We start from the raw sequence: 17642 nt of genomic DNA, 5'->3' as shown, positions 1-17642 counted from the left end.
CCTTACATCAGAGTCCATACAGAGCCCCCCCATTACATCAGAGTCCGCACAGAGCCCCCTCTTACATCAGAGTCCGCACAGAGCCCCCCATTACATCAAAATCTGCACAGAGCCCCCCTTACATCAGAGTCTGTACAGAGCCCCCCTAACATCAGAGTCCACACAGAGCCCCCCCCTTACATCAGAGTCCTCACAGAGCCCCCTTACACCAGAGCCCCCCCTTAAATAAGACAACCCCCACAGAGCCCCCCTTACATTAGAGACCCCACAGAGCCCTTACTTAAATCAGAGAGCCCCCCTTACAACAGAGACCCCCACAGAGCCCCCCCACAGAGCCCCTTACATCAGAGACCCTTCATGGAGCCTCCCTTACATAAGAGACCCCCTACAGAGCCCCCCTAACATCAGAGTCCCGCAAAAGAGCCCCCCTTACATCAGAGACCCCCACAGAGCCCCCCCTTACATCAGAGCCCCCTTACATCAGAGAGCCCCCACAGAGCCCCTATTACATCAGAGACCCTCCACGGAGTCTCCCTTACATCAGAGACCCCCACAGAGCCCCTATTACATCAGAGACCCCCACAGAGCCCCCCTTACATCAGAGACCCCCACAGAGCCCCTATTACATCAGAGACCGCCACAGAGCCTCCCTTACATAACTGACCAATGAATACTCTGACTGACATCTGAAGTGATCTATATTCCTATAGGTCTGTGATGCTTATAGAATGTTCCACAAATGAGCAATGAATGCTCTGACTGATATCTGAAGTGATCTATAATCCTATAGGTCTGTGATGCTTATAGAATGTTCCACAACTGACCGATGAACAATACTCTCACTGATATCTGATGTAAAGAAATACATCTCTCCCTGCCTGACACACGTTCCTGGCCCTCCCTACACTGCTAGCAATGTCTCTGCACTGTCTTACAAACTCCAAAAAAAGATGCTCTCTCCCTGCCTCACACGCTTGCCTCTCCCTGTCTCATCGCCTGCACAATGACACTACAAACTGCGGCTGCGCGAGCAGCCTTTATGTAGTGTGGGGCGTGTACTTGGCCCCTGAGCCATGATTGGCTAAAGGCAGCCAGGCCAATCACATAACGTGCTGCACGCGCGGCGCACGTACAGTCCATTATGGGAATCTCTACTTTCCTGCGAAGAAGCACATTTGTCCGTCATTTGACGAACGATCGAACAAGCGATGTTCGAGTCGAACTTAGCCTCGTCTCGAACTCGAAGCTCACCACTAGTACACATGGATCACATTTCGGCCAGTTTCTACTTTCCCGGCCAACATTCGGCCCATGTGTACAGCAGTCAGTCCAACAGAACCCGGCCGTTCTGTCAAAGTGTCATGACTGGAAAAAATCTGCTGAACAGCTTCTAATCAGAGCTCTCAGCCAATGGCAGTGCTTATCTGAGTGTTCTGGCAGATGGGGGGGGGGGGGGGGTGGGGTTGGGAACACAATAGCACAGTAGGGGAAATCTCTGTAATAACATCAGATTGTTAGTATAGTGGCTCTGACCTGATCTGTCTAGAAGTGTGTACGAGGACCTAATTTCCCTATTTCTCTCCCCCCCCCCCCCTCTCTCTCTCTCTATCTATCTCTCTCCCTCTTTCTCTCTCTCTCTTTTTTTTTCTCTTTTTCTCTCTCTCTTTCTCTCCCTCTCCCTCTCTCTCCCTCTCCCTCTCCCTCTCTCCCTCTCCCTCTCCCTCTCCCTCTCTCTCTCTCTCTCTCTCTCTCTCTCTCTCCCTCTCCCTCTCTCCCTCTCTCCCTCTCTCTTTTATCTCTCTCTCTCTTTTTTTCCCCTCTCTCTTTTTTCTCTCTCTCTCTTTCTCTTCTCTCTCTCTCTCTCTCTCTCTCTCCTTGATGCATTATACGTTTAATAAAGGAAAATGAGCACAAAATGTAAACTGTTGCCGGCAGCTATCAGCCAGGGGCCACCTATTTTTTTTTTAATCAATTAAATGTGAATTCTGAGTGGTTTTTGTTCTCATTTACCTTTGATCACTCTCTCTCTTATGGGTCTTTTTTTTCTCTCTCTCTCTCTGCATCTCTCTCTTTTTCTCCTATCTCTGTCTGTCTTTCTCTCTCTCTCTCTTTCGCTCTCTCCTCGCTATCTTTTTTTTTGTCCCTTTTTCTTTCTCTCTCTCTCTCCCCCTGTATTGTAATTCTTTATTTTGCTTTCCCTCTTTCTTTCTTTCTTTCTTTCTTTCTTTCTTTCTTTCTTTCTTTCTTTCTTTCTTTCTTTCTTTCTTTCTTTCTTTCTTTCTTTCTTTCTTTCTTTCTTTCTTTCTTTCTCTCTCCCTTCTCCCTCTCACTCTTTCGCTTCTTTCTTGTCCTCTCTTTTTCTTTCTCTCTCCCTCTCTCTTCTTTGTCTCACCCCCTCTCTCTCCCCTTTTATTTTCTTTCTTTCTTTCTTTCTTTCTTTCTTTCTTTCTTTCTTTCTTTCTTTCTTTCTTTCTTTCTTTCTTTCTTTCTTTCTTTCTCTCCCTTTTTTCCCTTTCTTTCTTTGTTTATTTCTCTCTCTCCCTTTTTCTTTCTTTCTTTCTTTCTTTCTTTCTTTCTTTCTTTCTTTCTTTCTTTCTTTCTTTCTTTCTTTCTTTCTTTCTCTGTCCCCCCCTTTTTTTCATTTCTTTCTCTCTCTTCTCTTTCTCTTCTCTCACTTTTTCTCTCACCCCCTCTCTCTCTCTCTCTCTCTCTCTTCTTTCTTCCTCCCCTTTATTTTGTTTCTTTTTTTTTTCTTTCTTTAGTTCATTCTCTCTCTATTTCTTTATTTATTTATTTATTTCTTTTCTTTCTCGTACTTTCTCTCTATTTCTCTCTCTCTCTCTCTCTCTCTCTCTCTCCTTGATGTATTATAAGTTTTTATAAAGGAAAATGAGCATAAAATAAACTATTGCCGGCAGCTATCAGCCAGTGCCCATCTTGTATTTTTTTTAATCAATTAAATGTGACCTCTGAGTGGTCTTGGTTCTCATTTTCCATACAATTTCAACACCCCCCGTGTATCGCTCTCCTCCAGTCTCTCTCATTTTATCCTTCTCTCTCTTACTCAATACAGCCTTAAACCTTTCAGCAGCACAAACCCTCATCTGTTTATTTCATAGCATTGTGTACGCTTGGTACAATTGAAGTTCTAATTTGTCTTTGTGGTTACTTTGTGTCAGTCACTGAGCCCCGGCCCGGCCCTCCTCTGTGGTTAGTCATTGTAAAAGGTTAAAGTAATGCAACATAATCCAGTAGCTTGCCCAGACGTGCATGTTCTTGGCTCAGGCGGAGGGGTGTGAGTTTCCTTACGCTGAGAATAGAGCTCCTCGCTTATTATCTCCTACACAGAGAGAAAACCCTCAACTAAGGCTTCCTCCTTCCTCGCTCCTTAATGGTCATAGACCAGACAAGTGCCATCTTCAATTTCGGGACACCAAATTACGGCTTGAACTTAACTTAGGAGGGTTTGAGGCTGAATTTGTCTTCGTGAATCATATTTATTTTTTTAAAACCATCTGACCTGGGAGGGCGAGGCGGCTTGACACACCTGTCTTTAGAATGAGCCACCTGCACCGTCTGATATTTATTTAGTCTTCTAAGACCAACAGCCTGGAGGCACCACTGCAAGTGTTGGATCATCTAGAGTCACTGGAAGCATCTACAACCTCAAGGACCAAGGACCAGCCTCATCCAGAAGGTTTTCTTGAAAGGGAAAGGGACGGTGACTGGAAAGCTCACACAAGGTCAGGGAGACGGGAAACTGGCTGACATATGGAAATTTTAGTCTGAGGATCTTTAGAAGTCAAATCAGGACCCTTCATCTGCTGACAAGAACGTATCGCCTAACCAAGACGTATCTTCTAACCAAAGGCTCAGCAATGTTTCTCGTGGTTATCTGTTCCGCTCTTCTTTCAGCAGGTAATGATTGACAATCCATGTGCTTGTCTTATTCTTCAACTACTAAGACTTGGTGGGAGTAAGGCTCCATGTACACGGGACGTTGTTAAAAGTCCCTTTGAATGCTGGAATTTTTAGGACATTTGAAACGTCCGTTAGGTCGCGTTTGCACCCGCGTTTAGCGGGCGTTTGCGTTTAGAACCGTTCCTAGAGGTCAAAAAAATTATTCCCCTCAAAAATGGAAAAACGCGAACGCTAAACGTGGGTCATCGCGTTCGGACGCGTTTGTCCACTTGAAACGCCGGGAAACACACGTTCGAACGCAAATAATTGCGTTCTAAAAAAAGTCCCTGAACGCAACTGCCTGCAAATGACTGTAAATGACCATGTGTACATGGACAGATAAGGTAACATGGAGCTGCGTTCAGGGGCTTCTAAAAAAAAACGCCCAACTGCTCCTAAACGGCCATTTACAGCGTCCCGTGTACATGGAGCCTAGCATTGCAGAAATACTTTTTTTTAGAAAAACTTATGGAAGTCATAGCAAATTAAAAATTGGGGCCGTCAGTGGTGCCTTAAAGTTGACTCCGTAGCATTGTTGGAGGATCTTATTCATATTTCTAGGGGGCAGGTAGATAGAGGCCACAGAATCTGGGCTAAATGGAGAGAATTTAAGGCTAATCTAAACTTAGAGTAAAAGCTTATTCTCTTGTTTAGGGAAGCCTGGCCTGGACAACATTGAGTACCGTTAAGGCTGCATTCACATGTCAGCGTATGGATCGTGGCGCGATTCCGCCCGCGATCCGGAGATTATTGCAAATCGCGGGACGCCTGTGCGTTGCCCGTGATTTGCAATAGCACCCCAAACGCTGAGTGATGTTGCCACGATTTCCGCCTGCCGAATTGCGGTAACATCGAGCAAAAAAAAATCGCGGGACGCATTACGCCCAAAAAAGCACAAGAGCTTCTTTGGAGCGTATTGCGTCCCGCGATTTTTTTTGTGCGATGTTACCGCGATTCGGCAGGCGGAAATCGCGGCAACATCGCTCAGCGTTTGGGGTGCTATTGCAAATCACGGGCAACGCACAGGCATCCCGCGATTTGCAATAATCTCCGGATCGCGGGCGGAATCGCGGCGATTCTGCCCACGATCCATACGCTGACATGTGAATGCAGCCTTAGTGAAAGAATGTTTGTTATTATCTCCCCTTCGCCAACAATTAATATATTTAATGGTTTAGATATGTTACAAATGTTTAAAACATATAGATAGAAGTACAAGGATATACACTGGAAAAAAATTAATTTTTTTTTTCTTTATTATTTATTCTTATATTTGTAAACTGTAGAAATGCTGGAAAATCAATAAAAATTTATAAAAAAAAAATAAAAATTGGGGCTGTTGGCCCGCACTAGCAAACAGAGACCAAACCAAAAATGGTCAATTGTAATATAAATAGAGCATCACTTTACATAGTAGTGCTGTTTTAAAAAATTTTGCATAGCTGTTCATCCATCAAAACTGCATGTTAATTTATTCTGACAGAATGGAGAAAATCAAATGCTCTCAGTCTAATATATCCTTTGCAGATTGAATGATATGCATTGTTAACCACTTAAGCCCCGGAAGATTTTACCCCCTTCCTGACCAGGGCCTATTTTGCGATTCGGCACTGTGTGATTTTAACTGACAATTGCGCGGTCGTGCGATGCCATACCCAAACGGAATTTACGTCTTTTTTTTCCCCACAAATAGAGCTTTATTTTGGTGGTATTTGATCACCTGTGTGATTTTTACTTTTTGCGCTATAAACAAAAAAAGAGCGACAATTTTGAAAAAATAACAATATTTTTCACATTTTTTATATGAAATTCCCCCCCCAAAAAAATGTAAAAATCTAAATTTTTTATCATTTTTGGCCAATTTGTTTTCTGCTACGTATTTTTGGTAAAAAAAAATAGCAATAACCGTATTTTGATTGGTTTGCGCAAAAGTTATTGCGTTTACTAACTAAGGGAAAGATTTCTGTCATTTTTGGTGTTTTTTTTTTTTAACGAGTAATGGCGGCGATCTGCGTTTTTTTTTGCGGTACTGCGACATTGCGGCGGACAGATCGGACCCTTGACTGACATTTTTGACACTTTTGGGGGTACCAGTGACATTACTACGACGAACGGGGAAGAGCGGTGGTGATCACCGCCGCTCCTCCCCTGGCCCGACTCCCGCTGTGATGAAAACAGCGGGAGCGAGCCTCCGGCGGCGCGCGCGCGCCGCCCACAAGGGGAGGAGTCCAGCGAGGTAGGTCTACGTCGCTGGACGATAACGAGCCACATTGCTGCAGTAGCAGCAATGTGAGCTGACGTAAAGTGGTTAAAGTTGACTCTGTGGCATTGTTGGAGGATCTTATTCATATTTCTAGGGGGCAGGTAGATAGGGGCCACAGAATCTGGGCTAAATGGAGAGAATTTAAGGCTAATCTAAACTTAGAGTAAATGCTTATTCTCTTGTTTAGGGAAGCCTGGCCTGGACAACATTGAGTACCGTTTAGTGAAAGAATGTTTGTTATTACCGTGCTTCCCCGAAAATAAGACTGGGTCTTATATTAATTGTGGCTACAAAAAGCACACTGGGGCTTATTTTCAGGGGATGTCTTATAAAAATATATATATATATATATATATATATATATATATAATATATATATATATATATATATATATATATATAATATATATATATATATATATATATATATATATATATATATATATATATATATATATATATATACCCCTCTCTAGGTTTTAAAAAAACCTGGAACAAAATAATAAAATATTTTTAAAAAGTTTTTGTCTCCCCTGTCTTCTTTTCTCCTCTTCCCCTGTCAGCTCAGGAGTCAGCATTATAACATTCTGTAATCCCAAAAAAAAAAAAAAAAACCTTGGTTAAAATCATTAAAAAATTATACAATCTGTTTTGTAAAAAGATTATATAATGTCCAGTGAGTCTCCATTTGTACCTTTATTGTGAAAAATACCTTATATACAGCGCCGCTGGGCGCTCACTTGACCCGCCAGGGCTCTTCTTCCCTGCCCTGAATACTGCAAAGAGAGGGGTCGAGATCTCAGCTTACGTCAGCCCTGCTCTAAGCACTGCAGAGGGAGGGGCCGCTGACGTTACGCGGGAGGAGAGGAGAAGATCCCCCCGCTGGTCATGTGAGCGCCCAGCGGCGCTGTAATCAAGGTATTTTTCCCAATAAAGTTACAAACAGAGACACTGCACATTATATAATCTTTTTACAAAACGGATTGCATGTTTTTACAGGGATTTTAACTAGGGCTTATTTTCGGGGTAGGGCTTATATTGCAGCCGTCCTCAAAAATCACGCTAGGTCTTATTTTCAGTGTAGGGTTTACTTTCAGGGAAACAGGGTATCTCCCCTTCGCCAACAATTAATATATTTAATGGTTTAGATATGTTACAAATGTTTAAAACATATAGATAGAAGTACGAGGATATACACTGGAAAAAAGAAAAAATGAATTTACTTGCAGTTTTGATGGATGGACAGCTATGTGAATTTTTTATGAATATTTCCCCTAACCCTTTGGCTGCCAGAGCTGTTTTTGTATTTATTTTACACATGTTTAAAACATAATTTTAGGCCCGAAGTTTACATAAAACAGCAAAAATATTTTATATTTTCTGAAAACAGACACCATAGAGAACAAAATAGTGGTAGTTCCAGTTTTTCATGTCACACGACATTAGGGCACCTTTTTTCTGAAACTGAAATTTCAATAAAAAATACACTAAAGTTCATTTTAGGATACATATATGCAGTAGATTACTCAATTTTTTGGTAAAATAGAAAAGATGAGGATGCATCAAGTACATAGATACCCAACATGTCAAACTTTTAAAACTGGCAACTGAAATGGCAACAAACTTCAGTAATCTATATTCTAGTTCGGCGATGCTTTAAAAGCCCCTACATGTTATCAGTTTAGATTTACCCGTGCATGATGGGCCTAGAATTACTGATCTCACTCCGGGGTGCACACAAATACACTAAATTACCGAAGTATTGGGACGCCTGCTTTTACGCGCACATGAACTTTAATGGCATCCCAGTCTTAGTCTGTAGGGTCCAATATTGAGTTGGCCCACCCTTTGCAGCTATAACAGTTTCAACTCTTCTGAGAAGGCTGTCCACAAGGTTTAGGAGTGTGTCTATGGGAATGTTTGACCATTCTTACAGAACTGCATTTGTGAGGTCAACCACTGATGTTGGACGAGAAGGCCTGGCTACCAGTCTCTACGCTAATTCATTGCAAAGGTGTTCTATTGGGTTGAGGTCAGGACTCTGTGCAGGCCAGTCAAGTTCCCCCACCCCAAACTTGCTCATCCATGTCTTTATGGACCTTGCTTTTGTGCACTGGTGCGCAGTCATTTTGGTACAGGAAGGGGCCATCCCCAAACTCTTCCCGCATAGTTGGGAGCCTGAAATTGTCCAAAATATATTGGTATGCTGACACCCTAAGAGTTCCCTTGCCTGGAACTAAGGGGCCAAGCCCAACCCCCAAAAGACAACTCCACACTATAACTCCACACTTTGGACCAGTGCACAAAGCAAGGTCCATAAAGAAGAGGAGAGGGGCACAGAGAGGAGACTTTCTAGAGGGGTACCGTCATTGGACCAATATAATTAGAGAATTTGTATAAAATTAATATTGGACAAGTTTGAGGTGGAGGAACTTGACTGGCCTGACTTCAACCTGATAGAACACCTTTGGGATGAATTAGAGCGTGGACTGCGAGCCAGGCCTTCTCTCCAACATCAGTGCCTGACCTCACAAATGCGCTTCTGAAAGAATGGTCAAACATTCCCATAGACACTCCTAAACCTTGTGGACAGCCTTCCCAGAAGAATTGAAGCTGATAAAGCTGTAACCCAATATTGAACACTATGTACTAAGACTGGGATGCCATTAAAGTTCATATGCGTGTAAAGGCAGACGTCCCAATACTTTTGACATTATAGTGTATATTTTTATGTGTTTTTGCCAATAATTTTAAGTGCTTATGTGTTAATGCTTAGGGGTGCTAAATAATTTTCTAGCAATAAAATGTATATTTTTACATGTAGGAGAGAAGTGTCAGAATGTATCTGGTTGGCAAGTGGTTGGAAGCCTTTCCGTATCTCTATAAATGCTATTATTGCTCTTTAATTTCCCTTTTTACAACTTCCTACAAACACTTGTTGAAAACTGAAGTGGTTTTGAATTGTATTTCTGAGATATTTCCATCCTTGGTATCTCCCAGCCAGTCAGCCGTCAGAAGAACCTTTTTGGGCAGCAATCTGGGAGGAAGCCAGGAGGAAGTCTATAATTACAGAGCCACATACATAGTAGCAGTATGCGTCTTTATATAAACTGTTTTGGCAGTTCCATACAAGAGATAGACAATATTGCATAAATAAATGTGTAGCTATGTAAACCTTCTATAGAATGATGACAGAATTGCTTATTTGAAAGTCAAATGTCACAGCTGTATTTATAATACTAATCCTATAATGTGACAGGCAGCAATACATTTTGACAGATGTTGTTCTATCCCAAAAAAAAAAAAAATGTTGGCCCTAAAAACCCTTTAAAGTGATTGTAAAGTCTCATAAAAAAAAAAAACATGTGTGTAACGGACCCTGTACTCAAGAAGAGTATGTCCGCCGTAAAAGGCTCCCTTGCCTGGTACCAGCACGATCCAAGATCCCTTAGCCCACCCAGTCACTTGTCCAGACATCAGTGTAGGGTTGTAAGATCTCTTTATTCAAACACAGGCACAAAGAGATATACCCTCAGGGGACAACCCCCCCTCTTTGCATAATGCCACAGGGCAGGGTAAACTACATTCCGTAACATGACACAAAGGTATATTCAACTTTCCAACAGTAGACAGTCTTTAGGAAGGGCTGCTGGAGAAATCACCCCCCTCCCCTCTAGCAGCTAATCCACATACTCATATACATCTCATAATAGGTTGATCCCAGAGCAGACAGAAACAATAGAACAATGGGATACAGGCACTTAAAAATAACAAACCCCACATATAGTTTCTGTCTTTCATTCCCAGTGATGGTGACTACCGTCACAATCAATGGCAGCCCGTCCATTGGGGGTTCCCGGGGCTCAGCCCCCCCCCCCCCCCCCCATCCATGCGTCCGGCCCCATAATCTAATTGCAGGGTGCCGGACGCATGGATTCCAATGGGTTTTTTTTTTTTTTTTGAAGTACGTGATTAGAGCCAGAAGCTCTAATAGGTTTCAAAAAAGGGGGGGGGGGGGCTTGGGGCGCAGAGCACTGCTCCCTGAGCCCACCCAGTTGTATGACAATAGTGAATGAATATTCGCTATTGTCACACGGATCCTCCTCCTGGCCAATCAGGAAGCAGCTCCTGAGTCCTGTTTCCCGATTGGCCGAAAGGGTAAGCCATGCCATTGGCCAAGGAGGAGAAGGGAGGAGATGCAAGAGACTAAGGGGGAAGCCGCCGCCGCTGCTGCCTGCCTGCCCTTCACATGTCCAGGGTGAGTGAGCCAGCGACCGGGCGGGGGGGGGGGGGGTTGGTTTGTGGGCTGGGGCTGGGGGGGTTGGTGTGTGGGCTGGTGTGGTCCGAGGGGTAATGGTGTGGTCCATCTGCCCCCCCCCTTCCCAGCCGCCACTGGTCAAAATGTCATATTTACCTGCTCTGTGCAGTTGGTTTTGCACAGAGCAGCACAGATTCTCCTCTTCTTGGGTCCCTCTTCTGTACTCTTGGCCCCACCCTCCTGTTCAGTGCCCCCATGGTGAGCAGCTTGCTATGGGGGCACCCGAGCCAAGTCACAGCTTTGTGTGTTCATTCAGACATGAAGCCGTGACCCACCCCCTCTCTCTCCTTATTGGCTGACTGACTGATTGACAGCAGCGGGAGCCAATCGCGTCACGCTGCTGTCTTAGTAATGAGGAGGAGAGTCCAGGGCAGCTAAAAATCTCCTGCAACATTGCTGGATAAAGATGGGCTCAGGTAAGTATTAGGGGGGCTGCTGCACACAGAAGGTTTTTTTTTTTTTTATCCTAATGCGTAGAATGCACATTCTGCCTTTACAATCTCTTTAAGTTTGGATGAGGTCGAGTCTTCTATATTATCTCCATATCCCCCATTCACAATCAAATTGCCATAAAACTCCTTACCATTTGAAGACTGGGCACATTTTGCTTACGTGTAACAATCAGATTTTGTTTCCTAGAAATTATTATATAAAGTCCATCTAATATTCCAAAAACGAACAACCGGTTGATGTTACCAACCCAATGCATTTCATTGCCAAGAAACATTCTCAGGGGGCCGGAAGTGTATGTATACTTGTCAAGCTAACTGTCTAATGGAAGTGATTCAGGTAGCTGTACTGGCCATGATGGATCTCAGCAGATTAGAAGGTGATCAGCCAACTTGCAAGGTGTTTTGGGTGCATCTACGTATGAAGTTGCACTGCACATATTAGATATCACCATACATGCCAGAGTGAGAGCAATCATTTTAGGACCATCATTCGCAGTTAACCCCAAACTGATGATCTGGCTAGGCTTTCAGAGTGTTGTCTATAAACAATTTTGGGTACCAAGGTTTGTCACCATTTTACAGGTGTGAGTAACTTTAAGTGCCCGTTCACATACGAGCGACGCTTCTTCCAGGGGCGACCTCCGAGGTCGCGGTGCGAGCAGTGTGCCGCGACCTCGGAGCGGCCGCCACGGACTTCATAACATTGAAGTCTATGGCGGTCGCCTCCAGGTCGCCCCAAAGAAGCTCCGGACCCTTTTTCTAAGTCGGAGTGACTTGTGTCGCTCCTATTAGAACGGGTCCACAGCTTCCCTATGGAAGGCGACCTACGGCGACCTGTGAGGCGACCAGGTCACCTCACAGGTCGCCCCAATGTAAACGGGGCTTAAGGAGTTGTAAAGTCAGAAGGTTTTCTATCTTAATAAATTATATTCATTAAGATAAAAAAAAAAACCTTCTGTGTGCAGCAGCCAGCCTCCAGCACCCCCTAGAACTTACTTGGGCCCCATCTTCCTCCAGCGATGTCCACTAATTCCTCGGCCATCCAGGAGTCTCCTCCTGATTGGCTGAAACACAGCAGTGATGCCATTGGCTACCGTTGCTGTCAATCAAAGTCAGTTAGCCAATCAGGAGAGAGAGGGATGGGGCAAAAATAGGGCTCCGTGTCTGAATGGGTTAGGGTGCCCCTATAACGAGCTGCTTTCTGTGGGGGCACTTGACAGGAGGGAGGGGCCAGAAGAGCCAAAGAGGTACCCGAGAAGAGGAGGATTGGGGCAGCTCTGCGCAAAACCAACCTACACAGAGGAGGAAAGTATAATATGTTTGTTATTTCATGAGAAAAAAAAAAGAGAATTTACAATCACTTTAAGAGCCGTTCACACTACTCAGACTCAAAGTCGCCCCATGAAGGAGTGACTTTTTAGCGCTGACTTTAGCGCGACTTTGAAGAGACTTTGAAGAGACCTAAATGATAGGCGACTTTGTCTGTGGGGAATGCCTGGGTAATCTTTTTCTTCTTCCTGGAAAGTCTGATCACAGTCGCTTGAAAATAGATAAGGATCTGACTTAGAGGCGACTCCCATTGAAGTCTATGGGCACAAGTCGGATAGAGGTCGCCTTGAAGTAGTACAGGAACCTTTTCTGAAGTCGGAGCGACTTCAGTAGTGCATATTAAGACGGCTCTCATTCGTTTACATTGAATTTGTAATGACAAGAGACTTGGGGCGACTTGAGGGCACACAAGTCGCATCCCAAGTCGGAGTAGTGTGAACCGGGTCTAAGACTTGATATGTTGGGTCACTCGATGTAACCACTTTGTTTATCTTTTAGCAAAACATTGTGTAATATACTTTTTTTGTTTGCCCTAGATTTACCTTAAGGCTCCGTTCACATGTAGGCGTTTTGGGGCGTTTTTGGGGCGTTTTTCTGCTCTAGGATCAGCTCTCAAAACGCCCAACAAGACAAATCCTATTCATTTCAATGGCCCCTGTTCACATCTGAGCGTTTTGAAGCTGTATACAAAACGCCCAAAGCTCAAAAAAGTACATGAGCTTCTTTTTGGGCAGATTACAGGCGTTTTCCATTGATCTCTATTCAATCTAAAAACGCCTGCACAAAAATCGCGGTAAAAATCGCGGTAAAATCGCGGTAAAAAACGCCGCGAAAATCGCGGTAAAATCGCGGTAAAAAACGCGCGAAAAACGCTACGCTCAGGTGTGAATGTAGCCTAAAGTGGTTGTAAACCCTTACATATACCCAGTGAAGTGACTGGCCTCAGGTGATACACAGAGATTAAACAAATTCTTCTACATAAGTTGTACCTGTTTATCTGCTTCTTTTCTCTTCTCTACATCCGTTGAAAGTCTAAAATTGATAAAGCGTGTCTGAGCTGTCTGGCTCTCCGAGAGCAGATGAGAATGACAAGGGACACATCCCCCTTCACAAAGCACACAGGAACGGTTTACAACCACTTTAAGGACTGAATAACACCGGGATCGCACAAGAATGCGTGCCGCGTTCCCTTGAGGTGTGATTTTGCAGCCGATTAATTTGAATGGGATGGTACTTGCACTGGAACGCACACAAAGTAGTGCAGTTTTGTGCTCTGCAATTTTGTGTGCATTTGTGATCCACAATTGGGGTGCTGGTAACAATCCATTGGCATGCGCAAGGGCAGCACGATCACCTGCGGTGCGGGAAACATGCCCATAATACATTTTTCCTGCACCACATTCTGGTGTTTACCGGCCCTTAATGTATTTTATTTTTTTATTTTTTTTACAGGGTCTTTGCTTTTAGAAAATATTCAATGCTTGTGGGTTATAACTAATCTTCAGGCCTAAATGGTGCATGCGTTTTCAGGGATTGCCTTAGGGCGGATGGAGAAAGAGATAGATGGACAGATTAAGGTTCCAGAAGATGGGAGAGGCTCTGGAGAAGTCCTGGAGATAAGTATGGGAGGAGGTGATGAGGAAACTAGAGAGCAGGAGGTCTTGTTAGGAGTAGATAGGATGGTATGGGTGATATTTTGGGATGAGGCTGGTGATGTAGTTTTGGGTAGAGTTTTGGATGGCTTTGTATGTTGTTTTTTTTTTTTTTTTTGGGCCAGCAGAAGCCTGCGGAGGGATTGGCAGAGAGGGGTGGACACTTAATGATTGCAAAGGTAGATGAGTCTGGCAGCAGCATCCATAATAGTCTGAAGGGGGAATAGTCCATGTAGAGGTAAGCCAACAAGAAGGGAGTTGCATTAGTCAAGAGATAAGAAGATATTTTAGTAGCTCGGCGGTGTCGTTGGTTGGAGAGGAGAGTAGGGTACACAGATTTCTCCATTTTGCTCATTTGAAAAATATAAAAATAAAATTAATAATTAAAATTAATTAATAATTAATAATAAATAAATAAATAAAATATAAAATATAAATAAATAAATAAATAATTAATAATAAAAATAAATTAATAAAATATAATATCAAGATAAATTTCGATATACACACACCAGCTACTTTTCTAGGTACACCTGTTCAATTGCTTGGTAACACAAATTGCTAATCAGCCAATCAAATTGCAGCAACTCAATGCATTTAGGCATCTAGACGTGGTGAAGATGGCTTTCTGAAGTTCAAACCGAGCATCAGAATGGGGAAGAAAGGGGATTTAAGTCACTTCGGACGTGGCATGGTAGTTGGTGCCAGACGGGCTTGTCTGGTTATTTCAAAAACTGCTGATCTACTGGGATTTTCACACACAAGCATCTCTCAGGTTTACAAAGAATGCTCTGAAAAAGAGAAAATATCCAGTGAGCAGAAGTTGTGTGGAGAAAAATGCATGGTTGAGGTCAGAAGTCAGAGGAGAATGAGCAGATGATAGAAAGGCAACAGCAACTCAAATAACCACTCGTTACAACCAAGGTATGCAGAATACATCTCTGAACAAATCGAACCTTGAAGCAGATGGACTTGAGAGCCAGAAGACCACATGGGGTGCCCCTCCTGTCAGCTAAGAACAGGAAACTGAGGCAACAATTCGTACAGGCTCACCAAAATTGGACAATAGAAGATTGGAAGAACGTTGCCTGGTCTGATGAGTCTCCATTTCAGCTGCGACATTCAGAAACTAGGGTCAGAATTTGGCGTAAACACCATGAAATCATGGATCCATCCTGCCTTGTATTAACGGTTCAGGCTGGTGCTGGTGCTATAATGGTGAGGGGGATATTTTCTTGGCACACTTTGGGACCCTTGGTACCAATTGAGCTTTGTTTAAATGTCATGGCCTACCTGAGTATCATTGCTGACCGTGTCCATCCCTTTATGACTGCAGTGTACCCATCTTCTGATGGCTCCTTCCAGCAGGATAATGCACCATGTCACAAATCTCCAATCATCTCACCACTGGTTTCTTGAACATGACAATGAGGTCACTGTACTCCAATGGCCTCCACATTCACCAGATCCGGTCACTGTACTCCAATAGCCTCCACACTCACCAGATCTGGTCACTGTACTCCAATGGCATCCACACTCACCAGATCCGGTCACTGTACTCCAATGGTCTCCACACTCACCAGATCCGGTCACTGTACTCCAATGGCCTCAACACTCACCAGATCCGGTCACTGTACTCCAATGGCCTCCACACTTACCAGATCTCATCCTTTAGAATGTGGTGGAATGAGATTTTCACATCATGGAGGTGCAGCCAACAAATCTGCAGCAACTGCGTGATGCTATCATGTCAATATGGGCCAAAATCTCAGAGGAATGGGTTAAAGACCTTGTTGAATCTATGCCATGAAGAGTGAAGGCAAAAGGGGGTCCAACTCGGTACTAGTAAGGTGTACCTAATAAAGTGGTTGGTGAATGTATATTTTAGTACTACGTGACCAAACTCCTGTAGCTACACAGAGCTTGTTCTTTCCATGATGACGAAGCTCTGGCATCCCAGAGACTTCCCTGTACATTTTAAAGACATCCCAACTGAATGAATTTCCCAACTGCCACACTCAGATCTGTAACAACATCCGGAGGCGAAGCCCTACAAGTCCCTGAGGGGTGTTCCGCACGTGGCTCTGACACAGCACAGACAAAATGCTTAGCACAATCTCTCTGCTTTCAATATTCAGGATTGCAAGTCATGCAAAACTGAAAGCTTAAATCTCAAATCCAAGTACGATTTTCATTGCATAGTTACATTGATCCAGTTTGTTACATTGTAAGTATGCATATCTCCTACGAGATGGGAAGCTGGGGAAGGGGACAATCACTGTTGCAGTTGCCATTACTACAGTAAAATCAAATCCAGGGACACCCTACTGATATGGGTGTCCGCAGGTTGGGGCAAGGGGGGGCAAATCCCCCCCCCCCCCCCGGAATCTCAACTTCCCCTTTAAAGTGGCTTTATACCATCCTGTATGGTCTGTTTAATAATCCTGTGTACCCCTGTGTATGTGTTTTTAAAAAATAAGTCGTTCTTTACCAATTTTTATAGCGTCGAGCGCCGCTCATGTGACCTGTCGGCTCTCTCCTTTCCACGCCTGACAGCTACCTGTCGTGGGAGGGGCCGAGTATTCTTTGCTGACATCAGTCGGGAGGGGAGGAGGAGAGGAGGGGGAGAGGAGGAGAGAGGTGGCGGGTCACATGAGCGGCGTTTGGCGCTGTGAAAACTTTTTATAAAACACATACACAGGGGCACACAGGATTATTAAACAGAGTGTAGACAGGATATGAAACTTTAAATGAAACTACAGCAGCAGGAGGGGAGGGGCACTGACCACTGACACAGGAGCAGGCAGGCAGGGAGGGAGGAGGGACAGGAGAGCTGCGGATGATGGAGGCAACGTAAACTGACCACAGTCTCAGGGCTCAGCAGCCATGGTATACCGTGGTCAGTTTACAGAGGGGAGGATATAGCCAGGCAGGATCAGCCAGATATTTTAGGTGATAGAAGGGGCCAAATTACACAGCACAAGCACTGTGCTGTATAACATGCTTAAAGGGGACAGGATCAGTTTTTTTTTTCTAGATTAATAAATGCTTTAAAAATAAATGCTGCTGTTTGTCCTTTAAAAATAAATACTCAAAATAAGTATAATGACTAAGCCCCTCCCCTTCATGACATTGTTGAAAATGGGCGGAGCATGGATGACCTTAAAATTATGCCCCCCCGCTGAAAAAAGTTCTGTGGACGCCCATGCCTACTGACTACCCTCACTTTTAAACCACACCCACAATGTCATGCACCTCCTGTTGCCACCCACCAAAAAAATGGCGGTCCTCTTTATATGCATACTTAATCCCTTCATGCCTAAGCCTTTTTCTGACACTTGTTGCTTATAAGTTAAAATCAGTAATGTTTGCTTGAAATTTACTTAGAACCCCCAAGCATTATATATATATTTTTCGTTAGCAGAGACTCTAGAGAATAAAATGGCGGCTATTGCAATATTTTATATCACACTGTATTTATGCAGCGGTCTTTCAAATGCAATGTTTTTGGAAGAAATACACTTTCATGAATTAAAAAAGAACAAAACATTAAAGTTAGCCTAATTTTCTTGTATAAGATGATGTTACACTGAGTAAATAGATACCTAACATGTCATGCTTTAAAATTGCGCACGCTTGTGAGAGGAGTTCTTGCACTAGAATTATTG

The 17642-nt window shown here is 43.7% G+C and overlaps 1 protein-coding gene across 1 annotated transcript in view; it reads left to right on the top strand.

Moving 5' to 3' along the window:
• Positions 1-3252: 3252 nt before the first annotated feature.
• Positions 3253-17642, top strand: part of LOC309567867 (phospholipase A2 inhibitor gamma subunit B-like) — a gene marked incomplete at its 3' end in the record, with an annotated part of 90286 nt that continues 75896 nt past the window's right edge. Inside the window, exon 1 of the mRNA XM_082273372.1 lies at positions 3253-3918. Coding sequence (XP_082129498.1) covers positions 3879-3918 — 40 coding nt within the window. The 5' untranslated portion in view covers positions 3253-3878. The remainder of the gene's footprint in view (positions 3919-17642) is intronic.

This window comes from Pelophylax lessonae, assembly GCF_965119305.1.
Source record: "Pelophylax lessonae genome assembly, chromosome: 12".
NCBI classification, from domain to species: Eukaryota; Metazoa; Chordata; class Amphibia; order Anura; family Ranidae; genus Pelophylax; species Pelophylax lessonae.
This window is presented reverse-complemented; position numbering and strand designations above follow the sequence as displayed.